General features: G+C 42.5%; 1 protein-coding gene across 14 annotated transcripts in view; it reads right to left on the bottom strand.

Annotated features, from left to right (window-relative positions):
- Positions 1–469: 469 nt before the first annotated feature.
- The window catches only part of KIF1B (kinesin family member 1B), an 85,006-nt gene continuing 62,381 nt past the window's right edge, over positions 470–23,094 (bottom strand). For 5 of the 14 annotated variants that reach the window (XM_069874650.1, XM_069874658.1, XM_069874653.1 and 2 more), the window contains 21 exons: positions 22,810–22,969; positions 22,112–22,202; positions 21,368–21,486; positions 20,355–20,410; positions 19,650–19,850; positions 17,839–17,947; positions 17,319–17,385; positions 15,850–15,934; positions 15,010–15,115; positions 13,442–13,468; positions 11,818–11,932; positions 11,167–11,300; positions 10,574–10,635; positions 9,715–9,860; positions 9,105–9,344; positions 8,623–8,694; positions 7,983–8,104; positions 7,158–7,307; positions 6,594–6,786; positions 5,897–6,015; positions 470–5,120 (listed from right to left, as the gene is read on the bottom strand). In XM_069874650.1, coding sequence (XP_069730751.1) covers positions 5,078–5,120; positions 5,897–6,015; positions 6,594–6,786; positions 7,158–7,307; positions 7,983–8,104; positions 8,623–8,694; positions 9,105–9,344; positions 9,715–9,860; positions 10,574–10,635; positions 11,167–11,300; positions 11,818–11,932; positions 13,442–13,468; positions 15,010–15,115; positions 15,850–15,934; positions 17,319–17,385; positions 17,839–17,947; positions 19,650–19,850; positions 20,355–20,410; positions 21,368–21,486; positions 22,112–22,202; positions 22,810–22,969 — 2,417 coding nt within the window. In that variant the 3' untranslated portion in view covers positions 470–5,077. Of the gene's footprint in view, positions 5,121–5,892; positions 6,016–6,593; positions 6,787–7,157; positions 7,308–7,982; positions 8,105–8,622; positions 8,695–9,104; positions 9,345–9,714; positions 9,861–10,573; positions 10,636–11,166; positions 11,301–11,817; positions 11,933–13,441; positions 13,469–15,009; positions 15,116–15,849; positions 15,935–17,318; positions 17,386–17,838; positions 17,948–19,649; positions 19,851–20,354; positions 20,411–21,367; positions 21,487–22,111; positions 22,203–22,809; positions 22,970–23,094 lie in introns of those variants that run through there. The other 9 variants (XM_069874657.1, XM_069874664.1, XM_069874660.1 and 6 more) reach the window with 4 other exon arrangements.

Genomic DNA, 23,094 nt, shown 5'->3' with positions numbered 1-23,094 from the left:
GGGATAAACTGGAGAGGGGCAGATTTAGACTGGACATAGGGAGGAATTTCTTCACTCTGAGGGTGGGGAGGCCCTGGCCCAGGCTGCCCAGAGAAGCTGTGGCTGCCCCATCCCTGAAGGGGTTCAAGGCCAGGCTGGATGGGGCTTGGAGCCCCTGATGCAGTGGGAGGTGTCCCTGCCCATGGAACGGGGGGAACTGGATGGGCTTTAAGGTCCCTTCCAACCCAAACTATTCTATGATTCAAGCAAAACAACCTCCTGAAAGCATCCAAAACCTACCTGGAAATACTGCACAGCATGTCCTCCCTCATTCGTTTCCCTTGGATAAGAACAGCATCTCATCTTTCTCAAGAACAGGTGAAACAAAGTTCTTTTCACAGAAACATAAGGTTGTTTGGGGCAGGTTTGGAAAACAAGTAATCAATATAAGATACAAGTAATTAAATGACAATAAAAGGCGCAGACAGTGTACCTGCTAATGCACTGGTTGTACCTTTATTGTTTCACCTCGTTCACTAACAGTTCAGTGGTGCAAGGTTACCATACACAGTTAGATATCTGCATTGCACACCTAAGGCTATACAGCAAATGGATCAGAGTTAGTACAAATACATGAACTATATTTACATTTTGTATACTCAAGCTCCAAATATCGGATATATTTACAAAATAAAATAAGAAAATGAAAACCTGAAAGTAATGTACAGTGTTGCTGATACACTCCTTCGCTGGGATGAAATCAGTTTGCAAAGAGATTTGTTCGAGAAGGCCACTTATACAGCATATACCTTGTATACCTTGTGTACAGAGATTAAACAGGGAAATGGGGACCGCAATTAAAAAACAAACTGAATATTTCAGTGCAACAGCATGTCTGATGCCCGAATTCAAGAACCTGAACCAACCGCACATGAAGGATGAACAAGCAGAGTGGGAAATAAAGAACTGATCCTGGGAAGTGCTGAGCATCCATGCTTTCAGCCTCTGCTTCCAAGACGAGCAAGAGGCAGGTCAGCACTGCTCAGGATCAGGCTGTGAACCTGGCCACACTAAGAATTAAAGACTTAGGACCTCCATACCCTCAGTTTTCTGAATACACAGCTGATCCTGTTGATTTAAAACCTGTTCCAAATAACATTGGACACAACCATCTGGTTAGCGTTGGACTAGTTTTGATTTCAAATACCTAGAACGCATAAATGGCCTTCTGAACAAAATAAACCAAAAGTCAATCCTGTTCTTGAACAGTTGATGGTTTTAAACGAGGAAGCACAAAATCAATACATTCCTGCTACGAATAGTACAGTTCAGACCACAGAGCGGGGTGATGAACCACAACGGAGAGATGCGACGCACGTGTTAGAGACCCATTGTACAGTACATTCATCAAACTCTTCCAGAGCAGCGTTCGCATCCTTCCCTCGAGCAGCAGGAGAGCAGCTGCATCCTCGACAAGAACACTCGCCGCAGTGTGAACTAACACAAGCTAAGGCTCTGCACGGGTACCAGAAAGATGCAGATGCATAGGCAGTATTAGTCGATTGTATAGTACCAACGGGTGTTATTCCAAAGCTAATCCTCTTTTTTATCTAATGTGCAATTAATTACAGATGTATAAATATACAATACATTACATAAAATTAAATCCCTGTAAATTAGATAACAAGCAGCAAAAAGGAAAGTCTTTGCTTTGAAATACTTGGCTGATCAGTAATCAGGACTCGTAGACACTGACCAAAAAACCCTTTCTAAGTGGTCTGGAAATAATATTCTCTTCCCTTCTGCATCCCAGAATATAGGAATCTTCCATAAAAAGGTACTTAAAGTGCATCTCTAAAATACAGTATAGGAGGTTTAGTTTTGTTTTAAAATATCCAGGAAGCTCCAACACCAAGGACACGGGTTTAATGGACAAAAAAAAAATAAATAAATCACTTTCTCCTTCCTTTCAGTGAGGAACATAAATCTCCCACAGTTTCACATTCATTCTCTCCAAGAACTGCCAGCTCAGTGCTGGCGCTCGTGCTCGAGGGGCTGTCAGGCCCCCGGCATCGATGCTCGTCCGCAGCGGCTGAGCCCCGAGAGCTGGCTGACTCCAGGGCTTCACACCCAGCAGGGGGGTTTTACACATCCAGAGAAGGCAGCCTAGCGCGTTTTTCCCTTCTTGCTCTGTTTCTAAAAAAGAAATTTCTAATGTGTTGGGCTAGATCAAAAAAAATAAAGGAAATCCACTTTTTTTTTTTTTTGCTTTGTTGTCCTTTTAAAGAAAAGTTGAATCAATTTTAGTCCAGTCAGGAAACTGGCACCTCAAACGAGGCTTCAATAATGGGTGAAAAACTGTAACCATATGCCTTTGTCAGACCTGAAAACAGTAATGCCCATTTGAACTCCACACAAGAACCTATTTTGCCACAGATTATATGCAGCTTTAAGAGATATTGATGCTTAAAAATAGAATTTTGCTCCTCTGACGATCTGTTACTCACAGAAATATCAAGTCATCAGAAGCTCCTTGGAGTCTTTAGAAGAGTAACGTTTATGCAACGCAGCTGTAATATTACCAGCTCTGTGTAAAATAAGCATCTGTCTCTTCCTGCTTTTAAAGGAAGATCCCTTAATCACATTTCTATCCAATGCCTGTATCGCCTTAGTTCATTTTCTGGCTTATCCAAAGCAAAGACTTAGCGAACTAGTTTTCTTCTAGTTAAAAAAAAAAAAAAGAAAGAAAAATTAAAATGCTCCCAGTGTGTCACAAAACACCTAAATTGCTTCCAAACTGGTTCCACTTTGATTATAAACGGCGGTGATGGCAGCAACAACTTAGTGTTTAAAATTAACCTAATTCTTGAGATCGGCTTAGCTCCAGCTTGGGGCAGCACTAGCAGCCTTACTGATCCACACGCTGGAAATGCATTATCATCCATTGCATAAGAAAGGAATATCATCACTATTTTAAGAGTCACACACAGTTAAACAAGACTAAATCAGAAGAAAAAAAGAAACAAACATCCCTATTCTGCTCCTGGGTCCCCAGGATGCTCCCTCATTCTGGCTTCCGGTTCAGAAATAAATCTGAGGACTATAGGAGATAGCACGAGCACAGGACTTAGCTTGAATCCTATCTCAAAAATAGATTAAAGCTATCTCCTAGCCCGTGTCAGGCTCCACCTCCCTGCTCCTTTGCCAACCATGCTTTGAGGAGGTCTCACGCACTGCACTTGACTGAAGAATGAAAACCCAATAAAGCTAAAAAATTGCTCGACTGATGCCAGTCAGCTTTTGGCCACAGAATTTCCAATGCACGGCATGACCTGCCGAGGAGTGAGCTGAATCCGAGTGACCTTCTTGAGCTGCAGCGTGCCTACCTGTGCCTACTGTAATAGTGGAACAAACCCCTTTCACCTCTCCCTTGAGAGGTCGGAATGCCAGGATGAAATTCCTGTCCATTCCCCCAGCTCACAGCTCACCCTACCAGTGCCCAAGGTAAGTCAAGAAAGTAGAGCACAGAAGTCTGAAACATAGTAAAAAAACAACAAACCTTCCCTAAAAACCTAACTAAAAAGAAGATGAATTCACTTCTCGGAATGGAAATTCATTCCGCTGTCCTTTCTTGGGGCAAGGATCAAAACTTGGGTCACAGGAGAGCTTACGTTGTAGGTCAAGAACCAACAGCATCTGGCTGGTCTCCTTGAAACAAGTTATTACACCCCACCGACCAGGACCACAGTCCGCTTGATCCGTCCTCCAGGAAGGATTAATTCCGAGGTTAAAACTAACTAGGGGCTTTTAGCTGATGGGAAGTGTAGCATGGGAATTAGGAGATAGCCAAGTTATTCCAACAGGAACTTAAACTGTCCTGCTGTCCCCTGGAGAATACTGCAAAGGATTCTGTAGGCAGAGGACGCTTTCCTACGAAGAGATGGGAGTATCCGAGTGTCACAGATAAGAGGTGCTGCAGCACTATCCTAACATACAGCCATAAATCTCTTCGAGGAGAGGTGAGGACTGTTGCTGCAGGAACTGAGGAATCAAGACTACAGACAAAAGAGAAGGCTCTGCTCTCCTGTGGTGACCTGAAAGTGCTCTAGGCAACAACCACCCTGCTTCGTCTCTGCTTAACGCTCTCCATCTGTCAAATACGAGGCTGAGCAACTAAAACTTTAGGGATTACATCCAATACTTCCACTATTTATTTTAACTCATATCAGCACAAGTTCCTCGCTCAATTCAGAGGCAGAGGAGGGAGTGTTACCTCTTTTGGGAAAGAGTTGAAGCCAAGCATTGTTCACCTGCAAGCCACAGCAAGAGGTTAGAGGCAGATTTTTCCAGCAAGCTCCTCTTGGTTTGTTCCCTACCCTTTCCCACCTCACGCCTTTGCCTGCTGGATCCCAGAAACTCAAACCCCCGCACTCAGTCCAAAATCCAAACTGCCCAAATAGATTTGTCCAATATCAGTTTTCAACAGAGTTTAAATTACAGGGTGGATCCAGAAAGCCTGAGGAGCTATTGCAGTTCCTGGCTGGGTAATGCCTACGCAGAAGAACTTATCTTTCCCTGGCATTAGAACTTTGCCCTGAGGGAACCGATGACCACTGCCAAGTCACAAGTTGAATGAAAAACCTGCAGCAGTCTAGACGGACAACAATGGAGAGTGAGACAGACACCAAAAGGTCAGTTGGAATGGGAAAACAACTGTTATAAGAAAAAATAAATAACCTTCTTTATATTTTTTTTCTTTTTCCTTTTTTTCTTGGTTTTTTTTGTTTGTGGGTTTTTTTTTGTTTTTTTGGGTTTTTTTTAAGAGTCGTGCATAATCACTCCATTTTTTAAATTTTTTTTTTCTTTCTGTTTTTGTTTGGCCACATGCTACAAGTACAATTCTCAGTACAAGTGAAAAGAAACAAGGTAGGGTTAGAATACCTAGAAAAGGTGCTGAGGGAGCTGGGAGGGAAGGGGTTGTTTAGCCACAGGATTACATACAAGAGAAACTGTCAAGAATCACAAAGAGAAAATGAGAGGTAACACTTGGTCTGTTGGAAGGTGAGGTGGGGAGAACAGATGAGAACATTACATGGACTCAATACTTCAGCTGGCCCGTGCGTCTTCGAGCCAGTTTTGACCTGTGCAAAAGAGAAGTAAAAAAAAATGATTTGTTGGATTCTGGAAGTTTATTTTTCTCCCTCCCCACAGTTTGTCCACCTCTTAAATCCTTTATAGTCCTAGTTTATTCCATATGTACAGGATGTAAAACACATGAGAGGCTGTAGGGCAGACTTCTTGCTCTTCTGAGTTGCTTCTTATAAAGGAAGACGAGATCTTTTAAGAACTGCACTGTTCAGAAATTATTTGATGCTGTACAGTAATAGCTTAGTGTTCAATTATTTTTATACTGGAAGGAAGAGCTACTGCAGCATGGTAAGATCTCTCCTGCTAGCAGGGGATGTCCATGACCTGTGTTAACGGGGAGGCTTCTGGGGAGGTTCAAAAAAGGGAAGGAAATGAGAATTTCTGCTTTGGCTCATGACTGACAGAATGATGGGGTCATCCAGACCCACCTGCACTGAGGCAGCAAGAAGCTTTATAAATCTGTAATGCAGCCATACAAGGAAACCATTTTGTGGCCTCGAAATGCAGTATTGCATGAAGCACACCACAAACATCTGACCTAGATGCATCTGTTAAAAATGTCACAAGCCAAAGCAACAGCTGCTGCGTTTCCTGGAACACAGGGCTTGTTCGGTTTGAGGGTTTTTTGCAGCCCATGCTCCTCCCTCTTTCAGTTCACCCATCTCGTCAAATTCTTCAGAATAAGATTACCAAACTTGATTATCAAATATCTGCCTCCACGCTTCTGACTCTCACGAACTTTATTCTTTGCCCACAAACCGTCTCTTACCGTATCGTGCCAGCAAGAAGTGGATTGAAGGCATATAACCAGTCATTCATGTCTTTGTCGTTGATGGCCTGGAGCAGGACTCCACGATGCTTTGTGCACACGCCAAATGTGTTGGGTGTCTGGAATAGTAAAGACAATTGAAAACACTGAAGTCTACAAGCACAGAAGCTGAGGCACCCTTCATCTCTGAAGAAGAGTTTGCTTTGCCACATTCCTAAAAGCCACAAAACCTACTACGGTCTTTCATTTAAGTTTCACTGGTTATTTCCAGGACAATATTAGTGAAGTAGGAACAAAATATAATACTAACTCATGAAGGTGGACTTCAAGAGAGGCTGAGATGGACCACTAAAGTTAATTTGATACCTTGCAAGACATTTGTTGTGTGTTGGTTTTGTTTTTCTTGTACAAAACAACCCCAAAACACCACACAAACAACTCAAATGCACAGGGCCATGGTACCAATACATGCTCATAAAAGCAACTACAATGCCTTCTGTTTCAGTCTCTTGTACTCATCAAAACGTAAGAAACCCTGAACAAACTTTGTGGGCAGGATCATCAGACGCCAGACATTTCTCCCAAGGCACAGATGCATTTTCCTCAGATCAGAGATGGCACACGGGACGCTATGGAGGCAACATTGCCCGTAATGTTCGGGTTCTATGGGTAAATAAACAATAGCTCTCGGACTGACCTTCACCATTGCCTGTTGATCCTCGCTGTATTCCACCTGAGCTGTGGATAAGTTTATGATTCCTCTTTCTACAGGATCTTTGTCGCTGTTGTAAATAAAAACATAGGGACGGCGAACCACCACAAAGTGCTTGGCCCAGGAGCTGGAGAGGGGCTCCTTGAAGTGGAGGTAACCTTTCTTTGAGACCACAGAGCTGGAAAAAACAAACCAAAACAAACCCACAGGTAAACAGGAGAACATTTTCTCCTAAATAAGGCACCTATCGAGTAGTATCTGACAAAGGTTTGTCAGAAAGAAGGACCTACAAGGATCTCTACTTCAGTGAACTTCAGTCTTAGTTTTGATGATAACAAGTTTAAGTCACTGGAAATGCTGTTTACTAAGTAGATGCGGGGAACAAACGCTACAGAGATAAATAACTATTTGACTCATCAATCCTGCCTCCATCATACCGGAACCTGTTTAATTTACCTTCCTCAAATGGGGCAAAGAAACTACAAACCCCAGAAAAGCCTTTGGAACACCTCTCAGAAAGCCATGATCATGCTATAATAGAAAACTTACCCTGGTCTAATTTCTTCAATATCAGGGACGAGGTTTAGGAATTCATTCTTTCCAGCTCTGGCAAGATAGGAAGTTTCTACCGCAGGCATTAGCTGGAACTGTTCCACGTCATGACAGGGACTGGAGGCACGAGAATTTGCTTCTGGTGTCCTTTAAAAAAGAAGCCAAGAAAGAAAATTAAATCACAAGAAATCAACTGAATGTGAAGAGTGTAATAAAAGGCATCTACAGCAGAGCCTGTCTTACAAGTGTCATCCTCCAGAACAGATTTTTTTGTATGACACTGGGATCCTTCTGCACAATATCAAATAGCATCGCCCTTGAAATCTATGGCATAAACCCTACAGCGACTGCTAGTAAGTTATTTTACTGCTCCTGCCTCGTTTCTCTTGCCAAACAGTCACATTTTTTATTCCCAATTTAATAAAAAAAATCTCTTGTATAGAAAGAACCGAGAAAGATAAACAGAGATTACTGGCCAAACTGGTTTATTCCGGGTTGTTGTCAGTAGGTCTTTTAAACAGACCTTGGAAAAAAACTTGTGGCTATTGCACAGGGAAGATGTGCTGGTCACTGGAATGACAAGCATCGGACTGTTCTTTCAGCACAAACAAACTCTAACCAAACACTTCAAAAGAACAAAACAGACAAAAAAAAATTTTGCAGAGGGAGTAGAGAAGATAAGGCAAGGGGGCTGATACAGAGAAACATCTGAAAGTAGGGAAAAGGAAGAAAGGAGGAGAAAAAAAAAAAGAAATTCTAAAACACAAAGAGATTTGAGAAGCAGTGAGCAGAACTACTTTTATATTAATACCCTATACTTACTTCTGATCAATTGAATTACATCTTGAATCCACCAGAGAAGGGCAGGTAGACGAAGGGGTGAGGGTAGCGCTGCTGAAACTCGACACCGATGGGTCCCGCCCAATTGGCGAAATGTCTGACAACTGCAAGGACAAAGACAGGCAAAATTTGATAGAGGAGGTGTTTTTGTAGCTACTGTTCAGTCCTGGCTACAGCACGGCATTCACGGTACAAGGCTCAGTTAATAGAGAAGTATTTCTGTCAGCCACTTCCTTACTCAACAGCCACATTTTTGCACACAACCACCACAAACCCATCTAGAGGTGAAAAGAAAATGCCCCTTCTGTAGACACGGGCTTCATGCCCTGCACTTCTGATTATTCCCATTCTGACTTCCTCAGCAGAACATCAGACTGTCCCGTTGGTGTCCTCTGTGCCCACAGCCAGAATTTTTAAAAGAGCCAATTTATCCTTCTACAGAGGGAAAGCGTATGTAGGGAAAGATAATAAGAGCACTCCCAGTCTGCTAATAAACTAGAAGCTGTACTAGAGCCCAAGTTTGCACCATTGCTAATTCCTGAAATAGTCTTTGGAAGTTGATGCTGAATAGCCAAACTATTTTACTACAAATATAGTGTATTGTATTGCATTAAACACTTACCTTACAGTCACTGATGCTGTTGTACACCTGGTTAAATTCCCGATTAAAGGTGTGAGTAAGAAGCTGCAGACACTAGAAGGGGTGAGGGAAAACAAACGACACAAAGAAGAGAATTTGACATTTAGATTTTCAGAGAAATTTGAACACAGGAGGCAATTTGCCAAGGCACACCTGGCAGCTTATGGAAGAATAAACATTCTAAACTGCTGTGAAAAATCCCAGATGGAGAGAGGAATAATCATTTACCTTGATAAAATTAGAAAGTTTCATTTAGAGAACTACAGGTAAAGAAAGGGGAAGGAGGTTCTGCCATAGCACAAACCTCACCACCAGCACTGCTGGGTAAGAATGGATTATTTCACTACAAAACGTATTGAAATGAAATTCCCACAAAACTGGGAATTCCCCATGCAAGCTGAGAAGCTCGTTATTAATTTTTTGGCACTACAATTTAGACCAGTGATGCTTTTCTCATGTAATACCTTAGTGGCCAGCTCTTTCTCCCGATCCACCAGGCTCTCGATGTCGGCTGAGTCGTAGCCACTGCTCTCACTGGGCGTCACAGCACTCTCAAACGTCGTGGTCGAAATCTGTGAGGAGATGCTGGTGGAGGTACTGAGAGTTCCACTGCTCAAACTGGGAGACAAGGAGTCACTCAGGGACTTGGGGATGCTGTCACCAAGCTTTTCACGAAGCAGAAGGAAATGTCGGGTTTTTTCCACCTAGTAAGAAAAGAAATCAGAATCATCTGGTCCAGGATGTTGCCTATTTTAAAGGCACTGAATTCTTATACATTCTTTTAAAGATGCGTACCAGTAAACGTTTTCCCTGAGGAAGAGAGTTTACAATGGCACTGGAAGTTCAATCTGCCTTTGTTGAATACACTGAAATTCTGAGCTGAAGGTTCTATGCAGCAGCGAGCCACAAACCCTCTATCTTCTCTGTGCAAGAATTTATTTAAATCTTGCCTTTGAGAATAAACTCCCATTTGGAAACCCATTCAGCTCAGAAGGTCTCACAGTGGGTGCACTAAAGGCGAGTTCAAAGGTAACGCTGTGCTTTTTCTTTCACTCCCTCTGTCTCTTTACTCACTTCATGCAGCAGCTCCAGCTTCTCCAGTTCCCACTGATGCTCTAGAATGAGGCTGTCACCCCTGGGCCTCCAGCCTGCCAGGTTCTCTTCTCCTCGCACATACGCCACAGACGTATCCAGCACTTTCCTTCTCCTCCTCTGCATTCCTAAACAGTAAAAAACAACATAAGACATGTTAAAAACAGCCAGATGGATGCCATTAAGAAGTATTCACCAATTAACAATCTGGGAAGAACCGACATTTCTATTGTTTGGCTGGAAATATATGAGGCATTGTTTTCATTAACAGTGATCATGCATCCTGAAGAGATTTGATTTAGTCCAGATTTCTCACTTCACTCAGATAATTTCTATTGACCACAATACAACACCAACTCCTGCTCAGCCTGGTTCAACACAATAACTTCCATCACTAGGTCTTAAAGGCAAAATATAGCGATACTATGTGAACTATATTCCTTCCAAGTTATCAACCTCCATCAGATATCAGCAATATCTTCAAAAGACGAAGAGAAAACTCAATTGCTGCAAATTCAAGGCTCAGCTGTGTTAGTTATGAGCCATGTGTTATGCCCACAGGTCTGTGACGTGGGTACACGTCCAGTTTCTTGATCTACTCATTGCAGAAAACGTTAAGTTCTCAGTAAATCCTTGGTTCACCAATGGTAAACACAGACCCAAGCCCCAAGTAAAAGCCCATATAAGTTTTTTATGGAATAGCAATGTTCCACTGCTCTGATGAAACACAGGAACTGCTTCCCATGAGGACAGTAGTGTTTACTCCATTCTGCCTATGAAAGGTCCTTCAGTATTTCATTTGACAGCGTTTTTATCACTTGAATACCCAGTTGCTGCTCACCTGGACTTCCCGTGTCTGACATTTTGCATAAACTTAGTTCATAGATTCCGGTTACTCGATTGCTGTTCACAAGAAATCAGAGAGGGAAAAAAAGAACACTATTATCTTCAGAAATAATGTGCATTAGCTTTATTTAAGTGGTCCCCAGATTAGAAGTTTAAATATAGCTGTTCGTTAGAACTACATCTGAATTCTAAGCATAAAATAGCCAGAACAAGACTGCAAGATCTCTAAAAATGTCATTTCCACCATGTTCTCCCCACCCGCCAATAGACTCAGAGAGCAGCTGCTGCGGTAAATTCCAGGTCAGGCTCAGGGTCACCTATGTGCAAGCTTGAAAAAAGGATCTCTCTTCCCAGCTGTTCAGTCAGAAGGCTGGAAAAGGGGTCAGTAAAGAGAGGTCAGAGTTTCACTGAAAAAAAAATGCAAGAAAGAACATTCAAAACCAGTCTGGAGAACTATAAAGTAGGCAGACTATCAAGGAAGAATTAAAGAAAACTATGCTAAATTCTCCCCATGCTCTCTAAGAAAAAAAAAAAACAAACCGTATGCTGACATAAGACATTGACACCAATATCAGTAACTGAACTTACGAATCTGGAGATTTGGAGTAGCCACTGCCAAAGAGATTGCGTAGTGACCGGGGCGGGGAGATCTTGGCATCTCGTGAGTAGAAGACCATACAAACATCCTTTGTTACAACAGCAGGCTGGATGCAGTGGTCAAGCTAAGAAAAAACCAGTGAATGAGTGGCTGCAGACAACAAGGCCAAGTTATACTGCTTCCCTCCTTTAGTGGGACAGCTTTTTCTTGTTCAGGTCTTTGGTGAAGGGGTTTCCTACGTGTTTCTGTGCATTTAGTGTGTGAAATCATTGTATGACATAAAGCACCAGCGTCTTGCACACATAGTGAAGGGCTAGGCCAGTATTTGTAACATTAGCAGTACTTACATAGCAATGTTCACCGATTTCAGTGACTTTTCAGATACAAATATAGATAAAATGCGGCTCAGAAAGGTAAGGAGACCACCACTGTCACTTCATATTTGTTGTGAGGCAGTATTACCTTGACATCAAGATGTTAACTGTGAATAAATTTTTCCACACTGTTCCCAGAAAATGAATAAAGGCTTCGGGGTTCAAAATCACTCAGCTCATTAAGTATTTATCTCAGGTACACACTGTCTGCTGCCTCTAACAGTTTTATTTGAGCCACAAGGAAAAAGGAAGGCAGAGGTCTCTAACCTCCAGGTAAGCAGAAAGGGTCATATAGATCTTCTCTCCATACGGTGTCACTCGATTGAGGAGAAGGGAGTTATGCAAGGAGCTATCCCAAACTGCTTCAAACCGATAGAAAGTCCTGGAAAAAAGTACAGTAGAAGATCAATAGTAAGAGTTACTCTGCATCCCTCTCATCAGTGTAAGGCATCTCTTCCTCGACATCACCCACTATGACTGCTATTGATGATCTCAGTGGCTTAGACAACAAATACTTGACACAGATCTCTTCTTTTCCAAAATTACCTCTACCTCATGTGGTGCGGCATGACAGACCATTGCCTGTCAAGAAAAAGACTCATTTAAAAGAGAAAAGAGGGAATACAGAAGGGAACAAAAGCTGCCATAACACTATGCCTTAATCTTTCATTGTGTTTGCGTTATGAGAGCAGTTTTCTGAACTTTCAGCAAGCTCCAGATCTATTGTCTGGGTGGAAGAAAAGGTAGAAAAGCCTGCAGCTCCACAGATGGGACCAGCAGTGAGCCCGGCCCTGGAATCAGCTCTGCATCGTTCACCAAAAGTGATTATCATCATCAGCCCAGGTGTAAATGTCCATCAGCACAGAACTAAATGCCTCTCTAACAAAATGATGATTTTTGGATGAACAAGCTGAAGCCAAACACAGCTTCACGGCAGCTACTCAACTGGATTTTGTCCAGCCACGACTTTAAATATGCAGTCTTGCCTGTCCAAGCCAGAACTTGCTAGAATAGTTATAGAGGAAGACAAAAACCAGACCTGAGCAAACTTCTTTCAGCTTGGCCAACAGTGCAAGGAGGAAAATGGAGAACAGAACAAGCAAAGCACGGAAAACAGGAGAAACAGGCTAAAGGCACCAATGTATAGTAACAGCTGATTTTTATGTGGATTTTAACATTAGTGAAGGTGGTGAATTGAGAGCATTGAAGACTTAAATCTTTTTTCCCAAGAGGCAGCACGCAGAAAGCTGAGTGTAAACTGTCCCAGCCTGGGCAGCCTGGCTGTGATCCAACCTGGTGGGTGAAAGAGGAATCCAGCCTGAGCAGCTACTGCATGTCTGGTTTCTCTGCCAGCTGGTAAACTACGAAGTAGCAACTACATGGTTAAATTTCAGCTACAAATCCAACCTAAGAACCAAGGCTGAATGCCAGTCACATGGCAGCCACCCCTTTTTGTTCAGTGCAATTCTAGTTGGAATTTCAAGTAACCTAATCATTCAGTCCTTGACCTGGTGCTTCAAACGTGGCGAGCATGACAGAGTTAGAGACAGTAAGAAACTCCAAATTTAGTTCTTTGATACAGAACAAAGGAAGAAAATGGCAAGGACTACAAACAAGGACTATGTTCTGATGGCATATTTTAAGAATCAGAAAGACTGAACAAAGGAAGCTCTCTGAGATGTGAAGGAACATTTACCTTCACAAGTTCCCCACTGAATTGTACCTGAATAAACCCCTGAGACGAAGAGGAGGGATACTACTTCTGGGAGAGCTAAAGCGGAGTGCTAACAGAATTCAGTAAAGCTAAAAGGAAGCGGCAGCAACGCAAACGGGACATAAAGCATTCTATTGTTAAGAAGCTTTATGTACAAAGGAAGCAAACAGAAAATACCTAGGCATATCCTTATCAAGAAAGAGCCTGTAAAAACATAGAAAGACCTTCAGTTAGTGCAGCCAAAAGCAGAGCAGAAAAGCAGCAGCTGAGAGGAACAGAACAAGGAGAATTAAAAAAAAAAAAAAGAAAACAAAAAACCACAAACAAGAAAATAAGTGTGCAGACAGCGAGCAAACATAAAATACAGCCCTTACCGGGGCTTCAATCCACTCGACCACCCTGCCATGCGCTCATCCCACAATTTAAACCTCGTCATTTTGGTAGGAGGTGGCCAACAGCTTCGCTTCACTCACCTTCACCCTTCACCCTAGAGCTTTCCAACTGCAAATCCAACAGTATGAGACTGGAAACTAGCAACAGTCCTCTTAGGTTCCAGTTATACTGATTCATTAATTCATAGAATCGTAGAATATTTTGGGTTGGAAGAGACCTTAAAGATCATCCGGTTCCAACCCCCTGCTGTGGGCAGGGACACCTCCCACTGGATCAGGGTCAAACACACTAGGAGTAAAATCCCCACTTCTCCATGGGAGGCAAGGAATAAAACAACAAAAAAAAACCAACAGCACTGTATACATCTACAGACACTAGGTGGCAGGAAAACATTCAGTTGGTAGAAGCTGTGTCCTGAATCCACCTTTAATATCCCTGTGGTATTTCTACGTCCAAGCCTCTAATGGAGAAGGAAGAAGCCATTTCGGCGCCTAGAAGGATACCGCCTCCAGCATTCAGCAGCTGCAGCAGAGATGGACTCCAAAACAACCTCCTCCCCTCCAGAAACACTCGTTCAGAGTTAGATTTCAGAGATATTCCTGCTTTGCACCAGCTAAACGGAGCCAGGGAGTGGTCAAGTGACTTGGCTGATGTCAGAGTAGGGAGAGGCTGTGCTGGCAATGCCGCATTCTGCTTCACTGCCCTTTGTTGCAGACACTGGAGCAAAACAATGTGGAGCCTGACTGGTCTTTACAGCACTATATCCTAATGAGTAGCACACAGCCAGAAACCTCCGAGACAGGGGCCTTGCTGCATTCCAAATGACTGCAGCTACATGGAACAGATCCCCCCATTACTGGAACTGGAGTCAATTTGTGATATATCTGTATAAATCCACAAATTAAGTTCAATTTACAAAGTGCAGCTCTTGCTTAAATTGTCACATGCTTCTTTCAGGTATAATACAGGTATGTACATATCCATAAAAATATCACCCGAGACTGCCCTTGTACTTCGATGCTGTATTCCAGCAGCAAACCTTGAAATCAGTTTAAAAAGTCCTGGGTTAAATTTCAAGACTCCCTTGAGCTGATCTTTCCCATCCTCCCTTTAAGGTGTTACACATGGAAAGTCATTCAAATGCATTATCAAGGAATCCTCCATGTGGATCAACAGACTTCAGCTTCAGCAAGAATTGATGGTAACATTCCTTCTCTTTCAGTATGCCACGTGCCCATGGAATTCTACATTTAGTAACTACCAACATTTTCAGCTTTCCAAACATCCTGCCAATACCTCAGAGGTCAAAGACATTTTAGATTCCTGCCACAGTGCCCACTTTATTCACTCACCTATTGGAGCTGTGAGAGGACTTCAGGTATTTTGCAGAGATAATGTTCAAAGACAGAATGGCATCCACAGCAGCTTCATCTACCTCTGCTTTATTTCTTATACGCCCTGAAATGAGTAGGAGAGGGAATCAATTAAAGCTAAGCCTGAAATACAGAAGGAATCTGTTTTCCCAAATCATAGAATCACAGAAGAGTCTGGGTTGGAAGGGACCTTAAAGATCATCCCGTTCCATCCCCGGCCATGGGCAGGGACACCTCCCACTCGATTAGGCTGCCCAAGCCCCATCCAACCTGGCCTTGGACACCTCCAGGGATGGGGCAGCCACAGCTTCTCTGGGCAACCTGTTCCAGGCCCTCACCACCTTCAGAGTGAAGAAATTTCTCCTTATGTCCAGTCTAAATCTGCCCCTCTCCAGTTTATCCCCATTGCCCCCAGTCCTATCACCACAAGCCTTTGTGAACAGTCCCTCCCCAGCTTTCTTGTAGCTCCTTCAGGTACTGGAAGGTCACTATAAGGTCTCCTCGGAGCCTTCTCCTCTCCAGGCTGAACAACCCCAACTCTCTCAGCCTGTCCTCAATACAGGAGGTGCTACAGCCCTCGGATCATCTTTGTAGCCTCATCTGGACTCGTTCCAACAGCTCCAAATAACATTTCAGACTATGGGATTAACAAGTGCTCTAAAGGGGAAGTCGCAAAACTTAGGTTTTTTTGCTCTGGATTTTTTTCCAAAGCCTCCTCTCACAGCCAATGCTCCCAAAGAGAACAGAATCCGATGCAAAGAGAAATTACCATCAGTACTTTTTCTTCCTTACATAACAACATGCAAAACAATTACTCACCAACGACCAGCTCTCGCACATCTTTCCAGTGCAACTCGCTGCCCTTCTCATGGATAATGGTGACTGTGATTCTACGCTGGATTCCCTGGCAGAGTTCAAAAACAAAGCACTGGTGAATTATTCCCTCCTCCCACACACACAAATATCATCTAGTTTGCACTCACGCTACAAAAAATGAAGCAAATAAGATCATTTAAGTTAGTCTGTAACTGTGAACAAGCACCTACGTTAACTTCAGGGCCCTGAAGCACTTAAGAGGAACATTATATTCCCCTATATAACAGAAACCATATTTCTCCCTCCTCACTCCACAAAAGCATAAGGATTTTAACCTAAAAGAGGCTTGAAATAGTTGCTACGCTCTCAAAGAACACATATATGGCCCCTGGGATATATCAGTCAACCACAAAAACAAGCAAATACTTAGGCAATGTGTGCTTAGTTATGTTATATTAAAGCATATATATCAAATAGAAAATAGCAACTGCTCAAGCAGATATTCTCCTCCTTTGTCTCACGTATCTGTTGCAAGTCAAATTATAATAAATCTCTGTACAGCTGGGAAGAAGGTAGAACTGTACAACAGAAATAAAGGCCAAATCTGACAAAGAAAATTTCCCCCCACATTGGTTGCATCCGATTCTGCTCTTCCAAAGGTAGGAGACAACTGTCCAGGGAGAAGGAGCTCTGTTTCAAAAGGAAGATGTTTGCCTCTATTGTGGATTTGGCAATAGAATCACAGCAGCTAGAACTACTCTGGTTTGAACAGAAGTAACCAATGAGGACACCAGTAAATCTAGAAGTGAGCAATATTTTTCCTAGGTATTTTTTTAAGGAAATTATTGGAATACAGTCATTATTCCTAAATTATAACAACTGTTTCTATCATTTTAAGAAAGACAGGAAGTGCAAGCCACAGGTAAAATCTGTGAACTGAGAATTTGAGAGTGGAAAAACAGAACCTAAATCTATAAACAACATTTAACTAGGATTATCTTTAGAATCTAGCTAAAGACAAATTACTACTAAGCATTATTACAGGCATTTAAAACACAACGAGACAGTCATTTCATAGCTCTGTCTCATAGCCACAATGAGAAATGAGAAAGAGACAATGAAGGAATGAGAAAGAACCAATGAAAGCCGAGCCCGCATGATCCTTCTGTGTCCTCGGGACAGATGTTGGAGAACACTGAAGGCACAAATCCAGTCCGAAAGGTTTTTAAAGGCTTTCATCTTTCGCTAGTAGGGTGCACAGGGATCGGGGAAGGAAACAGCTACACCAGGGCCATTCTCCTCATAGCCCAGAGCTGACAGGCTAAGTACAGGCTGAGCCATGACTGACCCTGCAGCTATCATTAGACAGTTGTGTGGGAAAAGAGAAGACGTGAGAGATGCAAAATCCAGTCATCAGCATCCTAACACCCCCACAGAGACGAAACTTGCTGTTCTACAGCCTTCATTAGTACCTGGTGAAGCAGGAACGTCCCCTGGCAGGGCAGGCCTCCTGTGTGGTCCACAATGGCAGGAATATACCTGTGTGAGACAGTGAAATCAACAGGCAAGAAAAATACCCAAGCAGAGCAGCTTTACTTTGAACTCTGCTGCCAACAGTTATGTTCATGTGCAGTACAGGGAGGCAACTGTTGGCAGCAGAGTGGTCCAAGGAATGGTCCATTGAATGGTCCAAGGAATCTACACTCATGGACTACACACCACAGGATTTCCCAGCACTGCTCAGCTTTTGCACATGGGCTTTCAAAGTGAGAAGATTACTCCACGTGTGAAAAGGTCATTCTAACTCTTCAGTCCTTTCCAACGGGAACAACAAATGCCAAGAGCATTTCCACCCCACCACTACAAACCAGACAGGTCACCGCCTAGTAACGATTGCTAAACGTCAACCTGGTCTGAGCAGAACAAAGGATAAAAGATCAAACTCCCGGAAACCACCGTTCTTAAAGCATAGAAGATCAATAATGGACTTACTCCCCCGTTGGCTCCAATTCGCTGATCTCAAACCATACAAGGAGGTCATATTTGCTCACGCTCTGGCCCAGGCTGGGTTTGCTCATAGTATTCAGCTTTGTAGCTGGCACTTAAAGAAAGAAAAAAAAGAATGGTTTACAAAGGCTGAGCAAGTAAAGCTTACCCCAGGGCTCACAGAAACGTGTCATTTCAGTGATCCTATGTATCCTATGTACATATGCAGACTGAATCTTTTTCCATGAAAACTATGTTGCTTACAGCAATCATTACTTCTCAAGGTGTTGTTTCTAAACCTGCTACTACATTAAAAAAGAAAAGTTAAATAACAAAACAACATGGTATCCAAAAAGCTTGTAAAAACACACAGTGCACAGAAGAAAAGTTCCTCAAATGTGCATCAGCTGCTTTCTGGCTTAGGAGTTTGTGATTTAGAATTGCTTAGGTCTGTTCATCTGCAACATCACTAACCAATGAAGGACACTCCACCTCCCCCACACAAGAGAAAATGAAAAATCAAGAAGTTAAAACTCCAATCTTCACTTCTTCATGGTACAGATTTCAAGTCTTCTCTTCTGCAGGCAAATAACCTGATCTTCCTTCACACATACTTATGTCGCATATTTTACTTACCATTATATGACTTCTATGTTCACCCATTCCATTTTTGTAAATGAGAACATTTTAAAAGCCTAGTTCCTGACAGGCATTTCTTTAACTCTGCCACTGATTTTCCACTTTTTCTCCTTCCACACACTGACCTCACTACTTTCAAGCCAAATGACTATTCTCTCTTCTAGCCGCTCAAGCCCCATTCTTCCCTCGCTCAAGTGTTCTTTAGGTTCTTCCATCTTCAAACCTCTGTGGATCCTCTAGCTTCCACCATGACTTAATTTCTCACATGCAAGAAAGGTGTAACAACCCCTAGTTAAGACAAGGCCCTCGCAGAGGTTGCCTGTGTAGTCTCTTTTGAAGAAAAAAATAAGTATTCTGTTTCCTTTCTGGGTAAAATAGCAGCTACCTAAGCGGGACAGATTTTACAAGAATTGGTTATTTACAGAACTACAATTTCACACTAGATTGTGAGCTTAAGCAGCATCACTTACTCCTCCCATTCACTAATTACTCAGGGTGGTTACTCTCTTATACCCATCACACCATGCAGCTGCACATGAACTCATCACAGCTGGACTCAACACTGTTGACTGCAAGAGGAACATCAAACACAAGTCACTTAAGTTTCTTGCTAGGCAGAGAAACTTGAAAGCACTAGAAGAGAAAAACAACAGTAAGACCCATTTAACTAAACATGAAAGTTGGTTCTAGAAGTTCTCCTGAACTTGCTCTGGCACAATTAATAACCATTGTGTTGTCTTTTTTTTTAATAGAAGAGAATACAAATGTAGCTGAGGAGCAGCACTGTTAGTAGTAAACAAAGACACCGAGCAAAAGAGGAAATCTATATAGAATACATCTCCTCTGCAGCATGTTGTTTTCTTATATGCAGCATCTCTCATCCTAATATCACAACTGTAGGTACAGAACACACTCAAAAAATCAGGGGTCCAGGTATTTTCAGGGAATAGATCTAGTGACACAGAAAAACGTGATACGGGGCACACTAGAGTTCATAGACTCTCCACGTGGTTCTCTCTAGATAGTCCTAGACCTAATCCCAGCATCATCCTTCCATGACCACAGTCATGGCAGTTTCTAGTTTCAAGAATACTACACGATAGATGAGGGAAAAGGAATTGTGAAACACGTTTTGGAACTACTTCTACATCTACCACAGATCAAGTTCGGCTACTAACCATCTCGTTTAGGAGCCCGCTCGCTCTGACAACTGGGAATAGGCAGAAAGAGAAAAGGTGGCAGCTGGTCGGCTCCATCCTGGAAAGCAGCCACAGCAGAGGATGCAAGCACGTTGGCGTGCTCAGATAGTGTGTTCAGCACATGCACGTTTACATAGCCAGACATAAGATACCTAATCAACTCAATTTTCCTTTCATGGTCTGCAAAGGGAATGGAAGACACACAAAAAAAAAAGGATGGTAGAAAGATGCAGGTGAGAGAAAGGTGGAGAATGAGGAAATAAAAGGAAAAAAAAGCACCAACCAACCAAACACAAAAGAGCTCAGCATGCATTATTACGATTAAGCAAAGAAAACCAAGGGTCATTTCAACAAGATTGACTCACTAAACAAGAACGTTAAGAGAGCAAAAAGATGAAGTGGTTAATGAAGAAGCAAATTGCAGTCAAGTGCTCAGTAAGCACATGAAGAGCCATAGCCAGATCTGGAGTCAACACCTCAGGAATGAAATCCTACCCTCCTTCCTGCAAGAGGAGGCTGAAAAGAACATATAAAAAGGAAGACAGCCAGCAAAGAAAGACACAATGCCCTTTGCAACATTCGCTCCATCACATTTCTTGGTGTCCTGAATAGCTTAGGAAAACACTACAACCTTGACTTGCAGTAGTAGATGTGTGATGTCCAGAACTAGAGAACCGTTCTCACCTGGCTTTGAGAGTGGCATGGGAGGAGGAAAGAATCTTCGGGAAGGTTGTGGAGGGCTATACAGAAATGAAAAGAGTTATCAATATAGAGGCAGCTAAAAATAAAAAAACATATGCAAATACACCAAAATGCAGGTATGTAAACACACAGCCCCAGTACAGTCCTTCCACCCATTTTTGTCTCTAAAAATATCCTCACCATCCCACGAAGACAGGTAAATACCACCTGTAAGGAAAACAAGTGGACTCAGTGCACTCTGACTAACATATTTCCTCTTTCTATTCTAACTTATATTGTATCAATTACAATTTCCAGCTGCACTACCCCCATTTGGCACTGAAAATTTAAGCAGGTAACAGGCATTTCCCAAAATAACTTAAGGAAAAGGAACAAGGCTCAGGTGGCATTTCCTTTTAAAAACAGCACATGCTTCCTCTATGCAGCTGCTGCCCTCAGTGGGAGGGCTAACCCGGCCAAGCAAGCCAGACAACAGCCTCTTCCCTTAAGCTATGAAGACAACAGGACTAAGTCCTTTCTCTGATTCCAAAAACTAAATGCTCAGCAGCTTTGGCACTAATTTGTGAAAAAGCTGTGAACCTTTTATCTTCAGTTAATCTCCTCTCTCTTCTTTTGACATCCTACTTTATGGATCAGGCCGCTTGCCCTGAGGGAACACTGCTTCTTGGAGCACCTTAGGTTTCCCCAGAACTCATCGAGATCACCCCTGATGTTCTACATCCAGTAATCTACCACCACAGTGTTTGTAGGGTGGATGCAGCTGTACTGGCCCAACAGCTTTCTGCGTTTGAGATGTCAGAATAATTCCATCACTCCCTAACAAAACATACCACGCTAGGCAAATACTCCTCTGCCCACACTCTGAGCTCAGCGGGAATCCTGCTCCCGAGGGTGCGGCTATATAATTTCAGGAGAATGAAAATGAACTGCTCTAACTGCAGAGCTGACCTGAACAGGATCACAAACAGCCTTGAGCACAGAGGAGTGGACAATACCTGTTGAGATCCTGTCCTTGCAGATGGAGAGGATGCTGCTGATAGTGTCCAAAGACTTCAAACACAATAGGCTTTGTTTTGATGTACTCCACAAATGATTCCGTCACTTCCACAGCAATCTAATAGGCAAAGTAAGTCAAGAAAATGAGATATATAACAAGGAAATCTTCTATGTGAATTTCGGGAATCTGTATTTTTCATAGGTTTAACTTCGCTCGCAGTGAAAGCAATCACATTCCTTTAGCTTTAACTTCATCCACAGTAAAAGCAACCACATTCCTTTTTTTGTTTAGGCATTAATTCTACTCTCTAATAAAGGAGAAAATGAAAGTCTCACTATTGGGCATTTCTAAGCAGAAGAGGAGGCTACATGTCACCAAAGGATTCCACAGTTCATAAAAACAGACACACTAAGTTCATGTGAGAGCACGAGCATTGCTGCTCACACAGATTTTATTTCCTGAATTCTAGACCGCTTTCATCAAACATCCTGGAAAGGAAAGAGGATTCAAAGGCAGGAAGCAGAGGTGAAACAGAAGAGTTAAGCCTGCCACACAGAATCACTCTGTATTTTGTTCTCCATTGGGGATTACATCATTCATCTGATCACTCCTCCTGCTGTCTCTTCTTCACAATTCCCCCTGCCCTCCTTTCCCACACACCTCTCATGAGCTTAACAAGAAAGATACACACAACTCCCAGTGCTAAAACAGGCACTTCTTATTCATGTGAAGTTTTACTTACATTCTGAACATGATAAAACCCAAGGGGAGTCCCTCGACCATTGTTCTTAAGAGGTTCTGTTGAGAAAGCTTCATCATGCCGATGTAAAAAGCTGAAAAAACAAAAAGACACCCAAAAATAAAACACCACAGAAGAGTTCAGTGAATATTGCTCAGCTGCAAATCCAGCACTTAAAGGAAACCCATATATTTATGCCGTTAGAACTCTACAGGAAGCTGAGTGATGGCCTAAAGCTAGGAATACCTTAGCCCTTCAGACCACACTTCCTGTACTTGTTTTGTGTCTTAATTATATCCATTTTTCGTTCACTTAAACTAAGCCAAGGAACACTTTCACTTGAGGGCTACTGATTTACTCAAGGGTCACATAGCTTTCATACCATTGAGCATATGTACAATCCAACATCAAATTTTTCACGCTAAAAGCCATTATGAAGCAAAATCTTAAGATTATCTATAACTAATAACTTAAGAGTCCACTTTGATCCTTAATTCCCTTGTGCAAAACTTTGTTCCTTAACACGATGCTAGCACAAAGCAAGTACTGCTCCTAACAGGAATTCCAGTAACACACAAGGTGGTTTTGTCTGCTCTACCACTTGCCACTGAGCTGAGAAGTTCTCAATTAGACCCTCCATTCCTGCTATTATTTGCGCTCTCTATCAAACCATTTATTGCTTAATAAGGACAGATTCTTACTTGAACTGGCAGAAAATATCGGCGTATTCAGGAAGGATGCCACTGGCCTGCAGCACCGTCACACGGAAGGTAAACACACTGCCCAGTTTCAAGTGACCACCAATTTCCTCAGTGAAGCCTTCTATAGTCATCTTTCCATCCAGAGTGGCTGACTTCAAGTCTTAGGGAGACACAAACATCCCACATTATATTCTTAAAATATTCCTTTAGGCAACAAGTTCAAACTACCACACTTTTTTGAGACCAAATTATTTGCTGATTATCAAAACATCTAAATACCTGGGA

This window comes from Phaenicophaeus curvirostris, chromosome 22 (assembly GCF_032191515.1).
Source record: "Phaenicophaeus curvirostris isolate KB17595 chromosome 22, BPBGC_Pcur_1.0, whole genome shotgun sequence".
Lineage (NCBI taxonomy): Eukaryota > Metazoa > Chordata > Aves > Cuculiformes > Cuculidae > Phaenicophaeus > Phaenicophaeus curvirostris.
Note: the sequence above shows the minus strand (reverse complement) of the source record. Positions and strands in the feature narration are given on the sequence as shown.